Source organism: Polistes dominula, unplaced genomic scaffold (assembly GCF_049000335.1).
Source record: "Polistes dominula isolate Pdom_NZ unplaced genomic scaffold, Pdom_raw_medaka contig_82, whole genome shotgun sequence".
NCBI classification, from domain to species: domain Eukaryota; kingdom Metazoa; phylum Arthropoda; class Insecta; order Hymenoptera; family Vespidae; genus Polistes; species Polistes dominula.
The window spans coordinates 6,415,514-6,440,428 of record NW_028301046.1 but is presented as its reverse complement, the minus strand read 5'-3'; the positions used below and the strand labels follow the sequence as shown (position 1 = coordinate 6,440,428).

The 24,915-nt window shown below is 31.1% G+C and overlaps 4 protein-coding genes across 11 annotated transcripts; 2 read left to right on the top strand and 2 right to left on the bottom strand.

Moving 5' to 3' along the window:
- Positions 1–5,152: 5,152 nt before the first annotated feature.
- LOC107068152 (protein KTI12 homolog) lies at positions 5,153–6,575 on the top strand. 3 transcript variants are annotated; one of them, XM_015324284.2, is made up of 6 exons: positions 5,153–5,303; positions 5,422–5,562; positions 5,672–5,933; positions 5,995–6,133; positions 6,219–6,281; positions 6,370–6,575. In XM_015324284.2, exons 2-6 carry the CDS (start codon positions 5,484–5,486, stop codon positions 6,565–6,567), a joined length of 741 nt encoding a protein of 246 aa, XP_015179770.1. In that variant the 5' UTR covers positions 5,153–5,303; positions 5,422–5,483; the 3' UTR covers positions 6,568–6,575. The 3 variants fall into 3 exon arrangements, with proteins under 3 accessions (XP_015179770.1, XP_089031554.1, XP_015179769.1); XM_089175428.1 differs by having other exon boundaries at positions 5,157–5,368; positions 5,435–5,562; XM_015324283.2 differs by having other exon boundaries at positions 5,157–5,562.
- Positions 6,576–6,709: 134 nt separating this feature from the next.
- Positions 6,710–11,681, bottom strand: LOC107068154 (protein-L-histidine N-pros-methyltransferase CARNMT1). Of its 2 annotated transcripts, XR_016177588.1 has the most exons (9): positions 11,539–11,681; positions 10,807–11,074; positions 10,046–10,253; positions 9,636–9,793; positions 9,267–9,407; positions 8,999–9,161; positions 8,687–8,920; positions 8,306–8,598; positions 6,710–7,948 (listed from the first exon to the last, which is right to left on the bottom strand). XR_016177588.1 is itself a non-coding variant. In XM_015324289.2 (8 exons), exons 2-8 carry the CDS (start codon positions 10,911–10,913, stop codon positions 8,425–8,427), a joined length of 1,185 nt encoding a protein of 394 aa, XP_015179775.1. In that variant the 5' UTR covers positions 10,914–11,074; positions 11,539–11,681; the 3' UTR covers positions 6,710–8,424. The 2 variants fall into 2 exon arrangements, 1 of the variants encoding a protein (XP_015179775.1); XM_015324289.2 differs by having other exon boundaries at positions 6,710–8,598.
- Positions 11,682–11,922: 241 nt separating this feature from the next.
- Positions 11,923–19,855, top strand: PIP4K (phosphatidylinositol 5-phosphate 4-kinase). Of its 2 annotated transcripts, XM_015324285.2 has the most exons (9): positions 11,923–12,533; positions 13,420–13,517; positions 13,944–14,054; positions 14,900–15,082; positions 16,159–16,297; positions 16,356–16,655; positions 16,720–16,895; positions 17,011–17,153; positions 17,245–19,855. In XM_015324285.2, the coding sequence occupies exons 1-9, from the start codon at positions 12,396–12,398 to the stop codon at positions 17,430–17,432; spliced, it is 1,476 nt and encodes a 491-aa protein (XP_015179771.1). In that variant the 5' UTR covers positions 11,923–12,395; the 3' UTR covers positions 17,433–19,855. The 2 variants fall into 2 exon arrangements, with proteins under 2 accessions (XP_015179771.1, XP_015179772.1); XM_015324286.2 differs by lacking the exon at positions 14,900–15,082 and having other exon boundaries at positions 11,928–12,533.
- Positions 17,878–24,640, bottom strand: LOC107068156 (kinesin-like protein KIF23). 4 transcript variants are annotated; one of them, XM_015324290.2, is made up of 15 exons: positions 24,423–24,640; positions 23,496–24,056; positions 23,236–23,412; positions 22,965–23,169; positions 22,735–22,873; positions 22,443–22,642; positions 22,256–22,360; positions 22,088–22,173; positions 21,818–21,948; positions 21,639–21,742; positions 21,458–21,562; positions 21,226–21,372; positions 20,863–21,135; positions 20,518–20,754; positions 17,878–20,440 (listed from the first exon to the last, which is right to left on the bottom strand). In XM_015324290.2, exons 1-15 carry the CDS (start codon positions 24,440–24,442, stop codon positions 20,255–20,257), a joined length of 2,676 nt encoding a protein of 891 aa, XP_015179776.1. In that variant the 5' UTR covers positions 24,443–24,640; the 3' UTR covers positions 17,878–20,254. The 4 variants fall into 4 exon arrangements, with proteins under 4 accessions (XP_015179776.1, XP_089031552.1, XP_089031553.1 ...); XM_089175426.1 differs by having other exon boundaries at positions 23,499–24,056; XM_089175427.1 differs by having other exon boundaries at positions 22,965–23,163; positions 23,499–24,056.
- Between the last annotated feature and the right edge of the window lie 275 nt (positions 24,641–24,915).

Genomic DNA, 24,915 nt, shown 5'->3' with positions numbered 1-24,915 from the left:
TCTCGTAACGTAAGCGACCACGATTCGCTACCATAAAGGACTACCAGCAGGATGATTGTCCTTTATATCCTGATTTTTAATCGCCTAGACAGCAACCGCGAGCTGAGTAATTTGTTAACCGAATAAAAATATGAATTGCCTAGATTGATTCTTTTCTTAAGTTCTTCGTTAATTTCGTTTGTCTGGTTTATGATCGATCCTCTATACCTAAAGTTGTTGATCCGTTCAAAAGTTTTATCCCGGACGACCAAAGTTCCAGTACTAGGCCTATTCTGAACTCTATCGGTTACCATATATTTGGTTTTTTCCGCGCTTATTTACAGTCCCAGATCTTTAGTATTGTCTATTAATATTTTTGCGTTATTAATTAATGACTCTTCATTTTCCCTTAACAAAGCAATATTGTCCGCGTATGTCAACAATTGAGTTGTCCCGTTCAACTGTAGACCATCTTTACTTTTCTGCAGTTCTTTGACAGCGAATTCCAGTACTAAATTGAACAAAAGGGATGACAATGCGTCCCCCTGTTTTAACCCGCTATGGATATTAAAATCTTTCAACATTTGGTTACCTATCTTCATTTTACCCCTAGTTTCCCTTAGGCAAAGTTGAACAAGATTGACCAATTTTCTTGGTATCCCCTGTCGTATTAGGATTTCGAGCATTTTTTCTCGTTTTACCGAGTCGTATGCTTTTTGAAAATCTATATAAAGTTGATGTACCGGTTGATTAAATTCCCATTTTTTCTCTAAGATCTCCCGAATAGCAAAGCTTTGGTCTGTAGTCGATCTATTTCTCCTAAAACCGCACTAGTGATCTCCTATTATCCCGTCCGCATACGGTACTATCCTAGCTAGTAAGATGTTTGATAGTATTTTGTAACACGTCGGTAAAAGTGAAAATACCCCGGTAATTATTACAATCCATTTTGTCTCCCTTTTTAAAGATTGGGATTATAATCGACTCTTTCCATTGTTCCGGCATTGTTCCTTGCTCCTTTGTGGCGTTCCGTCACGATTCGCCTACCCAAATTTTTCGCAGTAATATAAATCCAGTTGGACGAGACATCATTCCAGTAGTTCACATGAATAACAAGAGAAACAATTAAAAGTAATACGCATAAGAGATTAATTATTATTTGCATTGCTCCATATTCATTCTTTATATTGAAATAAACTATTGGAAGGATTGTCCCTTGCAAGGCACACACCGGAACCATAAATTATCTCCTGAAGAATCTATTTCCTAGAACAAAGAATACCATTCTTCCTCCAGTGTTGCACGTGCCTGCTTGACTCCAAGGCCACGTATAGAATCTGACACTGCACTAAGATTTTCCGTTGCATCAATACCCATTGTCCCAGGAATATTTCCTTTTAAATAGAGCTCTTTCTTTTAACCAGCGTGGAAAAGTAACTAACGAATAAACAAATATCGAGGAAAGGAATTGAATATGAGACTCGTCATGTTTAAGACTAAAAGGTTTCAATAGCTACCAACGTTCTCCGATTCCCTTACATGGACCCATTGGCTATCTCATAAATTTCACTGATGCATAGGCGTAAAGGCACAACCAATTAAATAAAAACCTCTCCGAAGATTTCCTTCGCATTCATAGTACCGAGAACCCCCGCCTATGTTTCGACACATGAAGCCTTTTTTTTTTTCGTCAGGAGGAAAAACCTTCTAAAGGCTCCCTGGGCCCGTTACCCAGAGAAGTGTCGGATTCGACCTGCACGTCGCCTACCGACTAAAAAACCTCCCGATTATAGTTACAACCGCGGGGTGTGGGCCGACAGTATCTCCACGTCATGGGATTCTATTGTCTTATGCCCAATCCAGGCAACCTGGAATGGTTTTTCCTAGATCACATCTAGCACTATCACATCACACCACCGATAGCACTGACACTACCACTTAACACACGACTCAACGGAGGTTGACTCCGGAGTTGAACCACTACCTGAAAAAAGAGAATAGACCGGTCACCCGCCCCATGGCGCAGCGACCGCGTTAACTCTCACACCATGCACACTTTGTGCTCACTCTACCGATGAGGGTAGAAGCAGCCCACTGGACTCAGTCAGGCGCCGCCAAGGCCAGCCGAAGCCTTGCCCACGGTGGCCGCACTGGAGCTAATCTTCTGGAGTGTATCCTTACACGCACACGTCCGTCCGCAAACACATGCGCACGCACCCTTCCAGATATACCGTTTCTCTTTCTTACCCTTTCTTCGTCCTCCTTCCTTCTCATCACAAGCCCTGAGAAGGACTGGAATGCGGCCCCCCCCCCGGGGTATCCAGGGAGGCCCTGATTATCTCAGGGAGAGTGGGTCGCACCCCACCTATCGCTGACACCAGATCGCTTCTGGCGTCAGCCCACGCCGGGCAATCGACCAGCGTGTGCTCTGCGTCGTCAATTAATGCCTCGCAGTGGAAGCACTGCGGGGATTGCCCCCTACCTATCTTATAAACGTACGCAGAGAAGCAGCCGTGGCCAGTCATCAGCTGAGTGGCGTGAAAGGTCGACTCGATAGAGTGCGGTCTCTCAATCCACTTAGCCAGCCTATCGGCCAAGGCGCTCCTCACACGTACCCCCGTCGCATCCGGGGAGTCTACCAAAGCTAGTTCCTCCTCCCTCCCCCTCCCACCACGCGGCGATGGCCTGGCAAGAGCCCCAAGCTTGGCCTTAGTGCTCAGAGGGACAGTTCCCACTAGCCCCTAAGGGTAACATAAGCCTCCGCCAGCCGAGGAGCCAGATTATCGAGAGGGATAATCCCCGCAATCATCATTGTCGCGTGAAAAGAGGCCATCCTGTAGGCGCAGCACACCCTAATCGCTACACATAAAACCTAACGTTAAAACAACAACTACAACGCAGGAGAGCAACCCTTACCAAAATCCTAGAGAATTACCATACCACCTCGCAATAGAATATTATAAACAATTCTCCCGAACCATCCCTCGTCCTCTCTTTCCCCACGACTGAGGTCGCCAAGCTAGGACACACCTACCAAAGTCACGTAGGACTAACGGTAATCCATTCCTGGAATATTCCAGAACGAAAGAATAATTATAAATAACTATCGTCCTAAACCAAGGAAACTCGCGAAACTATGTGTACAAACACACGATTGAATATGTAAATCTTAAATATGATCGAAAGTACTGAATATGTCGTCTTATTACAGAATTAGAATTAAGTATTAGAATATAATTGATTTAAGGATGATAAAATGATTATTGATTGGAGATTCACGAAATGTAATCGATTAAGAAATGATAAAGTGTAATTGACTAAGAGATGTCGAATATATGATAAGAACTAGAGAGATAGAAATTCATAAATGATAATCTAAAATATATAAGAATAGTATGTGCATGTATTAGTAGTCCACAAGGACATAAGAAACTTCTAGAACAGAGATGCATAGGAAGCTTGGGCCAGCTAAAGCCAAAGAGTGGAGGCACCAAAGCTACCCCTTTCTACGAAGGACTTTTGGGGGATATAAAAGCCAGAGGACATCGCCCCCGCGGTCACTTATATTTTCACCAGTCACTTATAGTTTTCACGTCACTTACAATTTTTCATTTCTCTTATAGTTTCCACTTTTCATCTATAGTTTCTCATCATTTACAATTAGTCACTCCTAGTTCAGTTGTTACCTACAGTCATTCAGTAATTTTCACATTCGCTACTAGCGTTCCAGCTATTCTTTGTTGAGTATTAATCAATTCTATTAATTAATTAAACGATAAATAATTCGCCTCTCGAGTTATCGTGTTATTCAACCTTCCATTGGAAAGAAGTAGCCTCCTGCGCAATCTCGAGATCAACCTACTACTGTACTACAAGCTGTAAGTCATAAACCTCTTTTATTTTCATTAAAACCATTGTTAACCAGAGCTGCGGTTACCCATATTTCTAGTTTCAACCAAACCTTCCTCAATCTACCCCTTTACCATACGCACTTTGTCATATTTTATCACTGTTTAAAACGGAAAAACGAACCATCCTGGTCCCGGTTAAACTCGGTGAAAGCAGAGTGACCATAACCAGGCATTACTTATACTATTTACTTAAACTAGTCCTCTAGGACGTAACACCATATTAATTTGATTAGCTCAAAAATTTCTTCGATCAAACTATTTCCCCCCTCCTTTTTATTAGCTCCGCAGGAATCGAGTCGTTACCCGATGATTTATGATTTTTTAGTTTTTTAATCGTGCTTTTTACTTCTAACATCGTTGGTTCACTAACCATAAGTTCCGCCGTATGGAACTTGAAATTCTCAGTTTCCCGGTCGTTTTCAGATTCTACATTTAATAACCGATCAAAATAATTTTTCCACGTGTTCAATATCCCCGTTGTATCCAAAACTAAATTATTGTTCGCATCCTTCACTAGATCCGGCCTAGCTTGGAATTCCTTTCTGAGTCTATTAATCCCCGCGTACATACCACGGACGTTACTGCTTTGGCAATTTTCATCAATTTACTCAACTTTTTGTTTTAAAAATTGTCGCTTCTTGTTTTTAATTAAATTGTGAGTCGCTTGCCTAATATTGTGAAATTGGTCCCGGGTTAGATCCGTGTTTTGGGTCAGCCACGAGATACGCGCTTCGTTTCGGACTTTGATAGCTAACTCGCATTCTTCGTCAAACCATGGTTTGTTTTTGTGCCTTTTGCAAAAACCAACGATAGCTTCCGCCGATTTGACCATCGCGTCGCGTATGTTATCCCATTTTTTATCCATATTTTCGTCTGCTTCGTCAATTTTCTTTGCCAACGCGAGTCTTTTCGACCGCGTACTTTATTCCGTTTTCTCCCTCGATAATCTTTTCTACGTTTATCCGTTTATTTCCTATCCGCTGTCCATTGGTCTTATTTACGGAAAGCCGTTTCCTTACCCACGCATTAACTATAAATGTCGATATAAATGGATTAAATTATTTATGATATAAATTGACTAAATTTACATTTAATATTGCAATGAACATTTACATTCATTGTTAAAGTAAAATATTTTTGTTATATACATACACTCACCCACAAAAATATTGTTGATTTCAAAAATGAAATTGTTGATATTCAAAATGGTTTCTGTCTTCCCGCGTAAATGACGAACATCGTAGCTGCTGCAATTTGATTGGCTTAATTACTTCGTCCAAGAGGATGCATCTTTTAAAAGTATAACAAAATAGATTTCGGTATCTAATTTCGTTAGATTTTATAATTAATCTAGGATTTTTTTAATGTTCATTAAAAAATTGCAATGACTCTGATGTCATAATTATATAAATAGTGAGTTTTTTAACGTTAAAAGTGTATAGTTAATAGAACGATTTATTGACGCTGTTACAAAAGAGGTTATCTTAAAATTTATTTATTAAAAATAAAATGCCTTTAATTATAATAACAGGTATTCCTTGTAGTAGCAAAACTACAAGAACTTTACAACTGAAAGAATATTTCGAAAATGAAATGAAAAAACGGGTAGATATAATTAATGAAATCAATGTGATTTATAAAGCAGGTTATGATAGAAACTCATTTTATTCTGGTTAGTAAATATTGTAATGTTTTAATTTCCAAAAAAAAAAATGTTTTCTCGATACTATAACCATAAAAAAATATTATCACGTATATGCATGTACAAATGTATGTTTTAGATTCTAAAAAAGAAAAATGTATCAGAAGCAATATCAAATCTACGGCGCAGAGGATATTGAATCCAAACGATGTACTAATAATAGATGGTAGCAATTATATTAAAGGATATCGCTATGAAATATACTGTATGTCTAAATTGTATAAAACACCGCAGTGTACAATACATTGTGATATACCTGTTGAGCATGCTTGGCTGTGGAATGAAAGAAGACCGCTATCTGAACAATATAGCAGAGAAATATTTGATGCGCTTGTAATGAGGTAAACTGAAAATATCATTTTTTTATTATTTTTATAAAACTAATAAAATTATGAATAATAGGTATGAAACACCAGATAGTAAAAATCGATGGGATGCTCCATTATTTTCTGTGATGCCGGAAGATGATTTAAATTTCAACGATATTTACAAGTCCCTCTATGAAGTTAAGGCACCTAAACCAAATCAAAGCACACAATGTGTTAGTACTTTTAATATTCTATTAATTTAATTATATTTTTTACACATACTTAATTATATTTCTATTAATGATTGTTTTATTGTAGCCACCTTTATCATCCACGAATTATTTATACGATTTGGACAGAATAACACAAGATATTACTAGTGTAAGTTTACTAACATTTTCAAGTGAGCAATTGAAATATTTTTTATTTTTCGTGTATATAAAATGCTTGTTTATTTTTTTCTTTATAGGCAATATTATCGGCTAAACAACTGGGAATCGAAAATGATGTCAAAATTCCTCAATATGGCTTAACGGTACAAAAAACAGGTAATACGCCTCAAATGATGAGATTGCGAAGGCAATTTTTAACATATAGTAAAATGCATCAAATTGATACTAATCAAATAGCACTATTATTTGTACAGTATCTTAATAAAAGCTTATAAAGTATAAACTGCAAATGCAATTTTCTTTCTTTAAGTAGAAATACTTTAATCAGACATTACAAATGTTAATACCTAGAAAAAATTATATTGTCTATGCTATTACCACAAGATATACGAAAGGTTGATATCTTTTAATAAACGATCATGTAGAATAGATTTTATTATAAAATTATATTAATTACATCATTAAATCTAAACTAACTTACATCTAAATTGATCTGCACTTATTCCACATAGCAAATTATTATTGCTTATTTCTGAAGATCTTAAAAATAGCAAAACATAAAAATGAAACAATCATTATATTTGTGTGGTTTTTCAATTATGCGCAAAATACGTCAAATGATAATAAATGTATGCTTTAAGGAAGAACAATGGAAGAAACTATATTACCTCGACAATGGTAAATACATCTACCTACTTGTAATTTTGTATTGAACTTAAAAATACACATTCATTATATTCATTTCTTTTTACATACTTTGTAACAGTCTTATATCTTATATTTATTATAAATTTTTTTATTTAATTTTTCGGAAAAATGAAGTATTAATAAAATAAAGAATTTATACAATAAAAATATCTGAAAGGCACTGATGCTGAAGATCGATACAAAGCTTAAGCAGTCAGATTTATAACGTTGAAATTCAAATTTTGTTCCTCACGATGAAATATAATATACAGGTTTACACACTAAATTAACTTTTTTGCAAATCATATTCACTTTTTAACATTATAAATTAAAACTCTTATAGATTAATTTGCGTAAAATTTAGAATATACAATTCCTTAATATTTATTACTGTAAATAGGAAATTAATTTAACCCCTAATTGTGTGTGGTTGGCTAGTCAATTTGATTTGCCGAAAAAGGTGAATATGATCTGTAAAAGAATTAATTTAGAATACAAAACCTATATAAATTAGATATGTTATCCTCTCATTGCATTTTGTTGAGATTTATTAAAAATAAGACAATACATTAATTGTATTTGATGAGAGAGTTCAATTTGTATAAGGTATTTAAAAAATAATTGTTAATACGAACATAATAGAAAGATAGAGAGAAAAAAACGCTTGAAAAGTATTTACTTCCACATTTGCCATTACAAAATTATATATCTGAATAATAACACATATAACGAAGTAAAAACTTTCAGTGATTATTTATATATCATTCTCTATACATGCTTTTTACAATAATTTTTTAAAGGAATTAATGATAATATAGAAAAATGATACATTTATTTATATAAGCTGTAGTTTCTTCTCCGATGAAACTTTGTCTGTTCGTTTAATTTAATTTGATTTTTTAACTTGTCTTCATTATTTGCAATAATGACCAAGGATAAAGAAAAAACTAAATAAGGCTTCGTTAGCACCTGTAAAGATATGTCATTAGCATTATTACTAACTTTAGTAAATCGAAATATTCCCAACTAAACAGCAGAAGAGAGCAGAAGAGGAAATGGTCATATTTTACATTGTCATAGCTATTGATACACGATGGAAACAAATAAACGTTAATTATTATGCTAGATCACAAATGTAAGACTCATTAGGGAAATTGTCAAATTGTTACTAAAAGTTACTGTTCTATGCAGTTATTAATTATATTTAGTTTCGTACTATTAAAGAAACTTGTAGATGTTAAAAAAATTTAGTTCTCAGGGGAATATGAAATAACACTTATTTGTATCCAAATAAGCTTTTGAATCACAGAAATTGTTTTACAATACCAGAAGTTAAATATTTTATGGTTGTCTTTGAATTTGTTCTGTATAAATTGTAGTACTTTAGTCCTTGTACAATTCCATCAATTTTCCTCATGAGTAAAACATATTAGATTTGTCAAGATTTAATTTTCTTGTTCTTGTTCTTGTATGCCATTACTTTCAGCACCATTTTGATGACCCAATATATTAATATGTCTTTTAGGTTTCCGACATACAAAATAAACGCTATTATACTCGCATTGTAACATACTGTTCACATTTTGCGCGTAACGTGTTTTCATATGTGTCTCTTCTTTCTAAATAATGATAAACATATAGGAATGTAATTAACATTATGTGTGTATCTTTTCTATATTAGAAACAAAAAAAGAAGAAATTAATTACCTCAAGATGAAAACCAAAACCTTGTATAACATCACGGACCGCATCATAACTTGGTTCGATTGAATCTTCCATAGGCATGTCACTAAAATGATACAGCAACGGACCAAGATTTATCCATATTCCTCCCGGTTTTAAAATTTTATAGATAGTTTCTATAAATTGTACCACATTGTTTGCACAATCTATAAAGAAACATGTAGCAACACAATCCCAATGGTCATCTTCCGTATAAACCTATAATTTAAATTTTCATTAGTATACTTAGTCCTAAATAAATATTATTTTTTTTGGATAACTTAAAAAAATAATTACTTCTAAGAAATCTCCTGCCGTCATAGAAAATTGTGCATTTTCTGGAAGATCACTGGGATTTACATCAGGGAAGAAAACAGCTTGCGTTTGATGTTCTGGTTTTAAATTATTCATATATTGGTGTACCCATGGATGCACTTGATATGAATTTATACCTCTGCATCTATAATATTCATTTTCACAGTATCATTATTGTCATTGTTTCATTATTCGAGTACCTTATTTAACTTATTAACGATAAAAATGAAATTGTTTTTACAATACTCACTTATTTAATACAAAATGTGATGCGAAGAGCATAAAGAGAGAAAATTCGTTCCCTTGGCAAGTATAACCACGCCTTGCAATTTCATACGCAAGACGACCCAATCCTGCACCAGGTACTAGAATTTGCACTTGTGATGGAGTACTGGAAATTTACCTATCATTTCATATTTTTCTGAACTATTTTTAGCTAGGACACAGAGGTTTTGCAAATAATGATATCTAGATTTTGTACACGATAATAGTAACTTTAAGTGGAATCTGAAAGCTTGATCATAGATTGCTTATATTCTTAAATATCGTGATCATTATTAAGATAAAATCTAGCAATATGTATTAACATATTGTAAGAAAGTAGACAAAATATTCGTACCATTTATCTAATGGAAATTGATTAGTTATTTCATCTATGATAGGCTGATAGCAAGCTTTACGTTCTTCACTTCCTTCCACGCTCCAGTCACGAACTAATTGTTTAATAGTAGCTTGTACTTTTTCTTGGTCAGCCAGTACAGGTCGGGTGTTCTGTGTCTGCAATCAGACCTACCTATAGAATATATCTTTGTGAAAATAAGCTTATTAGTGATACGTTTTATAAATTAATTGTATATTTAATTAATTAATATATTTCAAAAGTGCAGGTTTGAACTATATGTTGTATGATAATAAAAAGTGAATCATATTTGAACATTAGAAACTATTAAATTTGGTATATTATATATAGCGGCAGACGTATCATAAGAAATAATGAAGCATGCAACAAACCAGGTAAAGTTTTCTTACACTATCATTTTGTGCACTAGCCGGGCTCACATTTTCAAAAATATGAGCTACATCTTTTATGATGAGCCTTATTATGTCGTTGTTATATTCAATACATCTCTTGACTTCCTGAAGATGTTCTTTATATTTTGATAAGAGTTTTTGATGATGCACCGGTAAGGATAATAGATAAGATTCTGTCTTTTTAACTCTCTGCAGGGAATGAGATCTATAGAACAAAATTTTCATTTTTTAAACATATTTTGTATTTCATTTTGATATTGCGTGCATATTTGTCTGTTCATGCTTACACATCTCTATAAATATATAAAAAATCACGTAAATATTTATCTACTTCACAAAGGACATGAGTATTAATATCTAGTATGAAATTGTATTTAATAGCTAATGAACTTATGAACCTGACAAGATAATATTAGAGCCATTGTACTTTTATTGGAATAACAACGTTGATCCATAAACACCGATGACATAACTTGTGTACAAGTATAAGTTTAATATATAACAAGAGATAAATGAATACATTATAAAAGCTCTCGCAAGAGACTAGTTTCCTATCTATTAATGGGTTAAACAAAAAGATAATATTTAACATATCATATATCGTATAATCGATGAGAAATAAAAATCATATACAATTGTATAGTCGCGTGAGAAAAGAAAGAAAAAAATGAAGGTAATAGAAATAAGGTTAAATCATCATAGCAAAGATTAAAAATAAAAAAGAACATTGATCGTTCATTTTCAATGGGTCTACTCACTTGTAGTGTCTGAACGCTGAAACAATACGTTGAAAATGTTTCTTCTCCTCTTCATCCTCGTAAGAATCGTGAACTTTTCTCGAATACGCATTCTGCATCGATTCCATTTTTGTACTCGCACACGTAGGCCCTACTTTTTCCTAATTAGCCTTTTAACACGATGTTCGGTGGCGGCTTCCTCGGCACAAGCGTTATGCCGAGTTTACAATACGACAGCAAGATTAGTTTTAAGCCTCCACCGATTTGATGTGCGACGACAAACCAAGCCCTTGCCAATAATACACTATTGTCATTATGACGAAAGCATCCTCAAATCTTAAGTTAAATCAAGATGAATTTTGGCTCGTGCGAGGTTACTTCTTTATACTAATTATTAATGATTATAATTAAAGTATATTTGAAAATTTTCATTAAATCAATTACTTAACCTATCGATCGAACTTTATCGTTAATTATCAATCGAAATTTTGAAAGATTTAAATTGAATAAAACAAATGACGATACATTTGGTTATACAGTAAAGATAAAATTTTACTATTGTGAAAATAATGTATAAAATTAAGCCGTTTATTTGGAAAGTGTCATAAGTCTCTTTACTTTAATGAAAAATGATAATTTTTCAATGCCTATATAAAATTATTTATAACGTAAATGTTTAAATATATCGATTTGAAAACAAAGCGAATTTCAAAATAAACTTCTCAAATATAGATAAAATCTTTATGTACATACCTTCGCGTACCGTGCCAAATTTATAATCGATTTCTAAGGTAATATTTTAATCGATCTTTGTAAATAAACTCGCCATCGAAAAAGAAGAAGTTTCAAAACAAACATGGTATTTCTTTCGAATTCTTTTTTTTTCTTTCTTTGATATTTCTTAACGACCATTTGATTTGTCTGCGATTAAAGCAAAAAAATTTCTAAATCGATGAAGAAAAGAAAAGTTGAAAGGAAAAGAAAAAGAAAAAAAAGAAAAAGCAATAATATGAAAGTCGCAGTGCCGGTGACCGGCGCAGATATCTGCGATATCTGCAGAACATCTATAGTCGTTGCGGCTCGCAGGTGTGACATGCTCGCATACGCCATTTTTAAAAGGAGTTCTCAGTCGCTAATCAGCAGCCGCGCGGCATACTTGCGAGAGTAACGTTGGTCGAAGTAGCGGCATTATCGTTGACGAGACTTTGCAAAAAAAAGAAAAGAAAAATAACCCCTTACATTTATTTCATATCGAAATTACAAGTGAGAACATAATAGGGTGAGATTTGGGTAATGTATTTCACAATGACAACGGCGTGACTTGTGGAGCGTACGAATCGGAGTACCGAAGTGCGTCGTCAATAGTTCCTTTATCTGTCGCGATTTGGAATTTTTGTCAGTGGTCGTCGGTACAAGTGCGAATCAAGTCTGGTATTCTCCTCAAACCGCGCGATTTGGAAAGAGAAGGAAGATAGATAGTGAAAGAAGGATAGAGGCAAAGATATTAAAAGAGAGAGAGAGAGAGAGAGAGAGGGGAGAGAGAAGAAAAAAAGCAGACAGCAGAGAAACAGAGAAGTACCATTGCTAGAGAGAAAAAAAAAAGAGGCAGCATGTCTAGTGCGCCGCAAGTTTCCAGCGGGCTTAGCAAGCTGAAAAAAAAACATTTTCGGGTTAAGCATCAAAAAGTTAAACTCTTTCGTGCCAACGAGCCGCTTCTAAGCGTCTTCATGTGGGGTGTCAATCATACGGTAAGCGTTCATCATCATCGTCAATTCGTTCGTCGCGTTTCATTGCGCGTGTATATATATATATATATATATATATATATATATACATATGTATGTATGTATATATATATATGTGAGAGGGAGAGACGTGTCGCATTTATATGACAGCACGTCGTATTGTACGTCATCGCGATTGCCATTTTCTCTATTTATTCCATCATCACGATTGATAATGCTTTTAATGAATGTTTAATAATGTTACTTATTTCATTGGATTTTAATTTTTTTCTGGACTTCGTACAGCGCGCTATTTCAAATTGTGCAAGCCAACGTCACGCTCTGAAAAGATAGAAATTTTTTTTATCCTACTAATATTCTTGCAATATATCTCTTTATACTTATACTTTACTATACTTATAACTTTATACAATATATATTTTTACTTACAGATTATATTTATAAATTTAATTTAATAAAATTTATGATTTTAGATTTTTAAATATTTTTTTGATTAATTTTTGTTGAATATTATCGATATTGATACTTTTAACTTTCCAATCATTTATTTACATCTTAGAACACTGAAATATACAGTATAACATTATTTTTGATATTTTAACTATAAACATTTTTTATGGTAGATATTAAAATAGAAATATATTATCTTTCTTATATGTGGACACATTTTTTCTTAACTATGGATAATGGCATCTGTATACACAGATGTATGATCTCATTACATGTGGATAAGCCTATAAATACCACAAATGATATTATATATATGTATAACATTCATTAAATGTTCGGATACAATGCTTCCCAATTATGCTACTCAATATTATAGTTTATATAATTATTTTTTGTATAATAATGAATAATTATTAATATTGTATTCTTATCATTACAGATAAATGAACTTAGTCATGTTAATATACCGGTAATGCTCCTACCAGATGATTTCAGAGCTTATAGTAAATTAAAAGTAGATAACCATCTTTTTAATAAGTAAGTGTATACTTTGATTTTATTTAAATATTATCATTATTATTTCATAATTATGGAAACATTTTTTATTACTTAAATTGTCATAGCTTTTATATCGTAATATTTGAAAAACATAATTTCATTTAATGTTAGATATTTATACATTTTAATGTTGCATTCAAGTGCTTTGGTATTTTCAAGCAATCGTTACTCTTAACGTTCATGAAGTATCATTAATTTAAATTTAAAGCATGCAAGTCGGCTAGTCCATTCTAAATATACCACTTAATATTAGATTGTTAGGTTGGTCACAGCAAACCAACCTTTAATAATAGAATCAATGAAGGTCTTTCTATGGCCCAGCATTGTATTAGTAAATAATGGAGGTATTGATTTTACTTGAAATATTGTTTTGTTATGAATGTATGTATTAATTTTTAATTACAGAGAAAATATGCCCTCTCATTTTAAAATCAAAGAGTATTGTCCATTGGTATTCCGTAATTTACGTGAAAGATTTGGGATAGACGATCAGGATTATAAAGAGTCTATGACAAGGTAATACAGAGAGAATAATTCAATTTTCAATTTTACATTATCATTGTGGCTGCCATAATGTGTAATTTTATTTCACACAAAATCAGTTACCATTTTATAATATACATATTATTATGTGAAACCTTACATTTTGATAAATAGCAAACAAGCATTTGAATTTTGTGATGTGAAGTATAAACATGGTTTATTAGTTCACATTGCACGTACACAAGACAATTTATTGTTTATTCACTTTTTTTCTTTAAATTAATTGCTACAGATAAATTGAATGTACTCTTTACTTTGCATGTCAGCAGATACTATGTTTACTTATTCGCAGGTGTAGTATCTTTCAAAAAATTGTTATTTTGAGAGAAAATAATCTATATGCACACTTTGATATTATTTATTAATTTTTTTTCTATTATGGGATTATCCCGAAGATAATGTTACATAAAAATAACTAAAATAAATTAAATTCTCTCAAATATTAATCATTGTGCTTTAGAGATCTTTGTTTGTATGTTTGTCTTTTGCTAGAAATAAGAAAGCATGTATGTTTTAGATATTGGTATTGTTAGTAATAATAGATTGTTTGATAACTTTTCGTTTAATATTTTGTTTCTTATCATTATTGTTAATGTAACAATGGTTAATAAGATAATAATAATACCATCATTCTGGACATTTTGTAGATATTCCTAGTTTAGCATAAATAACTTATGTACAGTTCTCAATTTGTGAAGCAAAGAATACAGATTTTGTCATACGGAGATCATGACACATGGATTCATACTTTCCTGCATCAACCAAAAGATAATTTGTAATTAATAGTACGTCTTGTAATACAAAAATTTTGCTAATAGATGTCGAGCATATAATCCTTCTCGACGTTCGGGTTTGGTCACACTCAGTGGGAGGACTCATCAATTGGTTCAGCGTTCAGCTACTGCTCCCTCAATAAACTTTACTCCTCCTCCTTTTATATCTCAAATTTCAGTCTTAAGTAAACCACTACGTACCTACAGTTTTAAACCAAAACGCTTGAGGTTAGCCAGACTTGATTTCCCATTCTGTGCGTGTCTTGTGGTTAACACAATTTGATGAGTTTCTCTTTGACGACAGAGATTCGGCACGAACTTTAAAGTTGCATTAATTATTTTTCCTAGACTTACCTTTTATACGATCTAATAATAGTTTATATTAACATTATTCTTTCAAAAAAATTCTAGAAACTTAATTTTGATTAAGTTAAGCATGCTTAACTATTTGAGTTCCAGGGCTTCTTGGAAAAATCTTGTTGAAAAGACCCAAGCAGTATGATAGTATTTATTTCAGTTTATGTCGAGGAGATCTAAGTAATGATATCGTGTTATTTTTTATTAATTCGACTGGCAAGCATCAGTTAAATTGAGTATTTCAATTTCGGCAGAATTATAGTATATTATCAATTATCCACAACAGTAAAAGGCAGTGGGTATTTTTGATATGAAATCTAAAGGGGACTCAAACGGTTAAAATTGGAGTGTTCAAATATTAGAATTTTTTTAATTTATTGAAGTATTTAAAAAAATTTACTGTAACCTGATACAAATATTAAAATATTTTCATTAGATAATTGCGTAAAATAAATGTTGAAATGTATTAAATTCTATTATGATCGTGCAATAGATATTTGAAATTTGTATGAGCAACTACAAATTGACGTGTGTGATTTAGTAATATATTCTTATCAAGTAATAAATTTGTTATACAGTTATATAACAAATTATATAACTAATTATATATTTGTTATAATTTGTTATATATTTATTCTATGTATTATTTGGCTTTCCAAGTTTTGCTTTGTGCACTGTTTGAATGTTTGTTTGCTTGATTTTATGTTTCAATAAATAGGATGATGACTAATTTTGCTTAATTGCCTTTTATGTATTCAAGATTTTTTACTACTTTTATGTAGAAAATTTTTTTATCTTATTTTCATTTGATTAGCCTTAAATTACAGATCAATAGCAGATATATTAATAATATGCTGTATAGCTTTGTACCGAATATATTGAAAAGAAAATGATATAATAATATCTAGTTATATGAATTAGATTTAATTTAATTTTCTTTTTTATAGGTCGCAACCAGTACTCGATGATTCATCGGGTAAAAGTGGTGCTAAATTTTATCAATCTTATGATAAATTATTTATTCTTAAAACTCTTACAAGTGAAGAAGTAGAAAGGATGCACTCATTTTTAAAACATTATCACCCAGTAAGTAAACTAATTTTTTCTTTTAACTTCTTTATAATATAAATGTGATATTTTGTAGTATATTGTGGAACGACATGGAAAAACCTTACTACCACAGTACCTTGGGATGTATCGATTAACGGTGGATGGCGTTGAACATTATGTTGTTGCTATAAGAAATGTTTTTTCTAATCATCTAACGACGCACAAAAAATTTGACTTGAAAGGTTCTACTGTAGATCGTGAAGCATCCGATAAAGAAAAGGAAAAGGATCTCCCTACATACAAAGATAATGATTTTGTCAAGGAAGGAATGAAAATTTACATAGGAGAAGAAGCGAAAACAAAACTCATAGAAACTTTAACTGCTGATGTTGATGTAAGCATTGTTATTATTATGTCTTTTTATGCTACAAAATCTTCATAAAGTAATTATGTTACAGTTTCTGACAAGATTACACTTAATGGATTATTCCTTATTACTTGGTCTTCACGATTGCGCTCGTGCAGAACTAGAAAATAGAGAACGTGCAGAAAGGGAAGAAGATGAAGATAATCACGACGAGGAAGATGATAGTGAGTCTGGTAGTGGATTAGATTCAAGAGGCCCAATGGGAGAGTAAGTTGGTTATTAGTAGTATATTTACTGTTAATCGTTATATTATACATATAATTCGTTGATAATAGTGTATTTTTTTTATTATATTATGAAGTATTATTTCTGTCTCTTTTAGTCGACTTTGGGGTTGGAGTGGGGTTACAGGCATGGCTACGCCACCAGAATCACCTCATGCAGCTTTAGTGCGTGATTCGAGTCTTCAATATGAGGATGCAATAATACCTGAATTAGATATATATGCTATTCCCAGTAAAGAAGGTAATATCAAAAAATACAAAATAATTCAATGAAATGTCTTTCGTTTTATATACCTATGGTTATTCTAATTACTATTCATTTTATTCACCAGGTGCCCCTACAAAAGAAATATACTTTTTAGCCATAATCGATGTATTAACACATTATGGTGTACGCAAACAAGCTGCAAAAGCAGCTAAAACGGTGAAGTACGGTGCCAATGTGGATGGTATATCAACGTGTGATCCTGAACAGTATGGCAAACGATTCATAGAATTTATGAGTAAAGCCATAGAATAATTTTAATATTTTTTATTATGATGGAACATATTTAAAGATGCATAATGAATTTAAGGATCGTGAAGGTACTACTATTGCTTGCACTTTTATGCTAGTAAAATACGACAATGAGGAATATTATTGAAAGGTTTCACTAGAAGTAAAGCTCGCTTACAGATGTGACCAACAACACCAAATGCAGCCCTTAAAATGCGGGTTAGAGTAAAACGTCATTTTTTTTCTCTGCACAATTTAAAATGATAAATTTATTCTTAGCCGATATTCATCGACACATTATTTTTGTCATGTAAAATTACTTTAACCGTTGAATTTTTGCACGAACTTTCTACGTCATATGATTCAAATTATTCTTAAGCTTATTTTTTGACTGAGTCCGTGCTTTACCTAATATGGTTATGTTTATATATTGTATGTACAGAGATTTTTAAAGAGAGCAAGAGAGAGAGAGAGAGAGTGAAAGAGAAAGAGCGAAAGAGAGAGAAAGCAAGAGTGAAAGAGAGAGAGAAAGGAAAAGAAAACTTTAAAATATAGTTTTTTCATCTACTTTTAATCTACTAATTTTATAAATGAGTAACACAATAACGTTGGATACAACATTCAATATTGTTTATAGAATAAAAAAGTTATAATCAAATATGTGACGCATAGATTTAAATTCTAATTGTTTATGTGTGTATCATGTATATTCCATTAGATGGAATATGCTTATAAACAATAATAAGAGCAAGAGTATAAACTGTAAATGTTAATTTACCGTTATTGGTATTACATAAATGCTTTATAAAAGCTATGGTAATTATTGTAAAGGGCAACGGAATTAATGGTATTAACAAATTATAAAGAAAAATAATATTCAAAAATAATGTTGATGTTATATGTAATAGTACTTGGGAAGAGTACAGTTATTCTGCATCGAGACTTTTCAATTGAATCTAGAGAAATCAATGAAACGATCGTAGGTGTTTTTGATTTCATCGTTGCAGGATTGAGAGAGTGAGAACGAAAATATTTAAAGTAAAGTCATACTATTGGATATTATATTCAATATATATTTTATTCCAATAATGCGTTTTTCATTTTGGTAGTATAACAAAGAGAATATAAAATAATATATGCGCAGAAAATCTTATATATATAAGAAAGCTTATAAATAAAATACATATATAAATATTATAACAAAACTAAGTAAATGTTATAAAATCTGTAAATCTGTAATTTCGGTTATACACTGTATATTGTGAAGCGAATTTTATGTTTGGATGCAACATATTCTCTTATAGCTCATCGGAAGTCTAATAGGGAACAAAATCAATTGTATGTACCTATAATGCGTGCGATATATATCTTCTTCAATTTTTAGCATTGCTTGTCATAAGGAAATTGATGCCGTGATAAAGCATCATTGTTGTGTACGGATAGTCATTATTGCAGTTATACACCTTTTGCTTTAAGTATTTTTAATGCTATTTTTGCAAGTTTGTAAGAACAGTAACTGTTAGCACAAGAGATTATACTCTACAATCCGTTAAGCATAAATTTAACTAATATTTTACTTACATTTTTTCCAGTACGTGTCGTTTCCTAGTTCTTTCATATTTGATATAACTATATATTATATCTATTGCATGAAGGGAAGTGCACCGTTGCATAAGACTATCTTTAAATGATCTAATAACCTAACTTTTATAATTTGTTAGGATCGATAACGATATAACAACTAATTACTTTACCAATTAAGGTATTCATCTAGTCTCGATACTTTATATGATTTTATACATTGTCAGCACATTAAGGAGGTAGGAGATAGCAAAATTGAATCATATTTGACAGTAACTACATTATATTACACACAGTATCAGTTGATATGATACGTTCAATCTGTAGCATATAGAAATTGTATCATATATATAAGGTGTCTGAAGTTTTTCCAGCTTAAACGGTGTCCGCCTATCTATGCAAGAAAATTAAATAAAATTGTTAAGTGTTAAAAATCTTCAGATAGCCTGTATATATTTAATTAAATTTTGAACTTCTTTCATTATTATGGCACCGTTTAAAAAAAATGTTTACTGCAAATATGCTTCTACAAATTACTGCTGTATAGGATTTTTTTCCATACTCTTTTTTCTATGAGATATTTCACATGTAACTTGCAAAGTACTTTTATTATATTATTCTTTGTATTTAAATTATATTAATGAAAAAACTACTCCATTAATATATGTTGAAATCAATCTTTTCATAAGTGGCATTGTGTAAAAATTATGTATATATTCAGTATTTTGTTGATGGCAATATATCTCAAGTTTTGTTATTATAATTGTACTATTCACTTAAAATGTCTGTTGTATAAGCTTTGGAGAAATAAGTGGATACCTAAAATCCATTAAACTCGAATAAAGACACATTATTAAAAAAAATAATATCTTGTAACATTTTATATTTTGTTTATTGAAGGTAAATACGATGAACAAATTCATTATTGCAGACATTTTTAAAAATAATTTCTTCTATTGAAAAAAAGTAGTAAGAACGCATATATGTCTGTCTTAAAAGTCAGGTCCATATCTTTTAATGTCATTAACATATATTGCACAAAATTAAATAAATCATCTTATTTGTGGAAACGAAGTATTAATGTTTAACTTATAATAATAAAAACAATATATATAGACTTTTACTCAAATATTATACATTAACATTTGTACTTTTGTACTTCTATACAACAAAAGAAAAAAAACATTTCATGTTTTATTATACTAAAAAAAATGACAAGAATGGCAAAGAAGCCTAAAATTAGATGTATATTGAGATGTATATTTTCATATGCGAAGTTTCTTAGAACCAGTCTCAACAGGTAAACAATTATCCGAAGAAGTTACTTGATCCTTGCTTCGTGGACTTAGAGTTACGCTACGTTTTCTTGTAACAGGTGATAATTGTTTTAAATATTCCATGTCGTTGAACACCACTTGAGCACCACCACTACACGTTGGTAATATATCACCCTAAATTAGAAAACCATATTATCAATATATTTAAGAAAGAAATAATATTTGATTTTAACTGTAATTATAAAAATAACCTTGTATAATTTTGTTTCCAGTTCCCCATCTTCATCTTGATTTTGAGATACAAGGCAATATCGAGACGCTCTGCTCGTGATATCCTTTGGATCTGTTAAATGTGTAACGCTTCGTTTACGATGCATTATAGGTTGAAGTATTGTACCAACTGGTACTATTGGAGGAGGTCGATGATCGATCCATCTGTCTACACTTTGCGATCGCCTATATCGAGGATTTACTACTGGGAGTTTCTCCTGAAAAAATTTAATTAATATTAGATTATTCCAACATTTAATTGAACATAATTATGGTGTTTATTTTTTAATTAATATATTATTATAAATAATAGAAGTACTATATACTTTTGTGTTAATATCTCCAGCATTAGACTCCAACATTTTTGCCAATGCTTGAACTGTTGTTGTTCTTGGAGTAGTATCTACAATTCTATCTTTAACCGTAGATTCAGTGATACTACTACTAATTGTACTCGATGTGGCAGTTTCAGGAATGTTATTAGTTGTTGTTACAGGTATAGATTCTTTACAATTAATTGTTACAATATCACTCGCATTATCGTCCACCAATATTTGTTTAACTAACTTTAATTTATTTTCTTTTTCTTTCATTTGGTTCTGCAAACGTTATAATTATATAAAAGAATTTTTTTAATTAAACACGATTCAAAATACAATATACAAATTTTATTTATAAATCTTACGTACTTGCAAAATCTCTCTTTGTTGTTGCAATTTTGTTTCTAATTCTTTACTCATTTTTGCCGTTTCTGCTTGAATTTTATTATTGTATTTTTGCTTGACTTTTTGTTTATCTATCAATCGCTGATTAAGAGACATACCTTTATCTTTTAACTATAAAAAAAATTATTAGCAGTTTCTTTTATTAATACAAATGTATCATCATTCTCGGTTATACGTTTCATAATAATTATACTACCTCTTGTTGTAAATTTCTGATGGTATCATTCGCACTGTTTAATCTGTACAGCAAAGTATCGATTTGTTCTTCAGTCTTACATACAAGATTTTCCAAAATAGATATCTATAACATTACAAAATAATATATAAATATAAATTAATTTTTATGAGAAAACAATGTAATGAGTAACAATGTCTACCTTTTCCTTTTGTTGTTCATTCGACGCTCTCAATGTCGCATTTTCGATTTTTAGAGAAACATTCTCCCTGTCCATTTTTATCAGCATATTTCTTAAGTTGTTTTCTGAAAAAATTTAGTTTGTTAATTGTTTTTACTATAACTTCCTCGTAATGTCTATTACTTTATTTAAAAACATACGCTTTTGTTGCAAATCTCCTCTTAAGAAATTTCTCTTTTGAATGCGTAATTCCAGAAAACGCATTAGATTGGTAATTATTTGATCGCTATGGGGACTTGTCATTTCCATGTCTGGAAAAGGACCACCAAGACTAAAAAAAAATATATATTTCAATTAAAACATTTTTCGCATGTACGACCCGTATATGTATCGTTATGTATCGCTAGTAATAAAAAGGTTAATTATTATATGGTGTATACTTAATTATATTAATTAAATGTATATTGTACCTGTATACCAATCCTATATCTATATCTATATTAGCAGCATCAGCATTGCCTGCTTTTTCTAATCTGCTTCGTGCTTCTTTAAATATCTAAGAAAGAAGTGAAACTCAATATATAAAAAGCACATGCTTTATTCGAAAAATAAAATTGTAAACATGATTTATTTTTTACCTTATTCGCTTGCCTCCGTCCAGGAGTATAGCCTAAATCTAATTTTGAGGCTACAGATCGTGCAACTTGAACTTCCTGAGTCATTTCTGCAAATTTCATTGCTTGCTGTTCAGAATGAAAAAAAAAACTTATGTTCACTTTCTTCATTAAAATTAGTGTATCATTTTATTCATTCATCGAAACTTACTATTGTTTCATCATAATCTTCTGCTCTAGGATTAACACATACAATCATCCTAATTTGTCCTTCGCCGTCAAAATAATTTTTGAATAAATGCGTAAGTTTAGAATCACGATAAGGTATCATTTTGTTAGTATTCTGAATTTGATTTTCTCTAAGAATTTCTAAGCACGAGCGAAGTGTCATTAATGAATTGTTTATATTGCCTGAAAAAATAATGTTAGATTTCATTATTATATAGAGAATTTATTTTTATAGAATTAATTAAAGGAAGGTTATTATAGATAATTATAATTACCTGCTTCTCGCAGTCTTTGGCCTGTATTTTTAGAACGATTAGTACGCTCTGTTCCAGCTAAATCTACGAGTGACAATTGACTAACGCAAATAACACGTTTATCTTGCACAACTTGCTCTCCTTGAGAATCTAATGGTGCCTATAAAAAAAAATAAATATTTCATATAAATCAACTGCATATTAATAATAAACACTATGTATTAGATTTAAGTAAATGTAACATAAATAACCTGCACAAGCCTTATAGTGAAAATGCTGTGAGATCTACTCGATTCAGCATTTAATGCAGTATGCGCTATGCGTCTTCTTCTTTGTCCACGTTGAAATACCTTACATGCTTCTTCTGAAGTTTTGACTTCTATTTCGGTAACACCATGGACATACATATTTCGATTACCATCTTCGCGTATAATTTTACTCTGTAACATTCTAAATCTTATTTCATATATTATTACTGTTTTAAGATATAGAAAAATAAATCAATACAAAATTTCAACTTACTTTGACCTTACTTCCTCGTCCTCGAGTAAATCATATACGCTATTATTATAAATCTCTATATATGTTACAAATACAGCATATCCGTTATCTTCGTCAACTTGCAGCATGTCTATTTCATCCGGGGCACATATAAAACTTGATTTATTGTCGTTATTATTATCTATCGATTGGATACAACTGTAAATAATTTAAATTTCTGTTAATAGAATATAACATATAATCATTTTAATTTATAATTTATTATCGTATGAACAATTTACTGCCTGTGTTTTCCATTTTGAGAGGCAACAAAGTCTGCGTTTAATTCTCCTTGTTTGTCAAATTGTATCTCCGTCTCGCTTAGTATCTCAAAACCATTTAATCTGTCTGGCTGAAATGTAGATCTTTTGGTTTGATAATTCGCAATACTATTAAAGAGAATATCCAAGCAACGAGGCATAATTCCAGCATTATGAACATTTCCAGTCATTGTGTAAGTTTTTCCACTTCCTGTTACACCATATGTAAATAAAAGACTATTTTCCCCATTAATAAGATTTGTCACAAGCGGTAATGCGACTGTATTAAATATTTCCTTTTGAGTTGTATCATCTCCAAATACTCTACTGAATGATGTTTGTATTACTTTACTAACATTGCGGAAATTTATTGCTGTTTCAGGAGGTGTAACAATAATAGTTGTACTAGATGCAATTTTCATACATGAGATATCTGTAGAATTTAACATCGGCCTTATGCGACAATAAACTTGAACGGGTTCTACATTATCTGTTCTTATTTTGTTTGCTTGCTTTCGACTTGTAACAGGTGGTTTCTGGCGCCTATAGATTTAAGACAATTTATGTATTAATAATGCTGATATTTAATATCTTTAAACTTGTTAAATAGTTCTGTATTTATTTTTACATCGACTATTTTATTTTTATATGTACCTGTACGTGGACTCTCAAATATATACACATATATTATTACAAGTTTGCTACAGGTGCATATCATTGTATATTAGACAAAATATTGCAATATTAAATCATAAGTATGATAATTTAAGAAACTATTAGAGTTTGCACAGTTAATTTTATAAACTCTTTATAGTTTTTATAATCATAGCATTATTTATGATGATTTAACGAAAACACGTGCCGGATATATAGATAAGATAAAAATTATATCATTTAAATTAAACTTACGCTAACTTTATACTGGACATGGTTAAATAATTCGAAGGAATGTTACGATGGAATGTTATGAAATAATATAATAATATTAGAATTATTTTAAAGCATTATGGTCATTTTTTTCTTTTCCTATTTTCGTAGATGTTCGTTACGAATACCTCATTCAAAATGAGAAACACAACACAACACAACTTAGGTTTAACAACATACTAGAGAGGAAATAGTATTAAAATGCAGTTAAAATGAGTGGATTAAGATAGGTGGCATGCAACAGGAAGTAATAAGAGACTCTGTCGGTAAGAAAGTTATTGACCTTGTTTTATTGACTAACGATAAAATTGCTAGTGACTTTTTAATGATATATTTAGATATTGATTTGTGTAAATTCTTAGTGTATTATTTTTTGAAAGAAAACTTATTTGATGCAAATTTACAAATAACTCTTGATAGTATCTTATAAATATACTTATATTTAGTTCTCAATAATAATAATTGTAATAAAAGA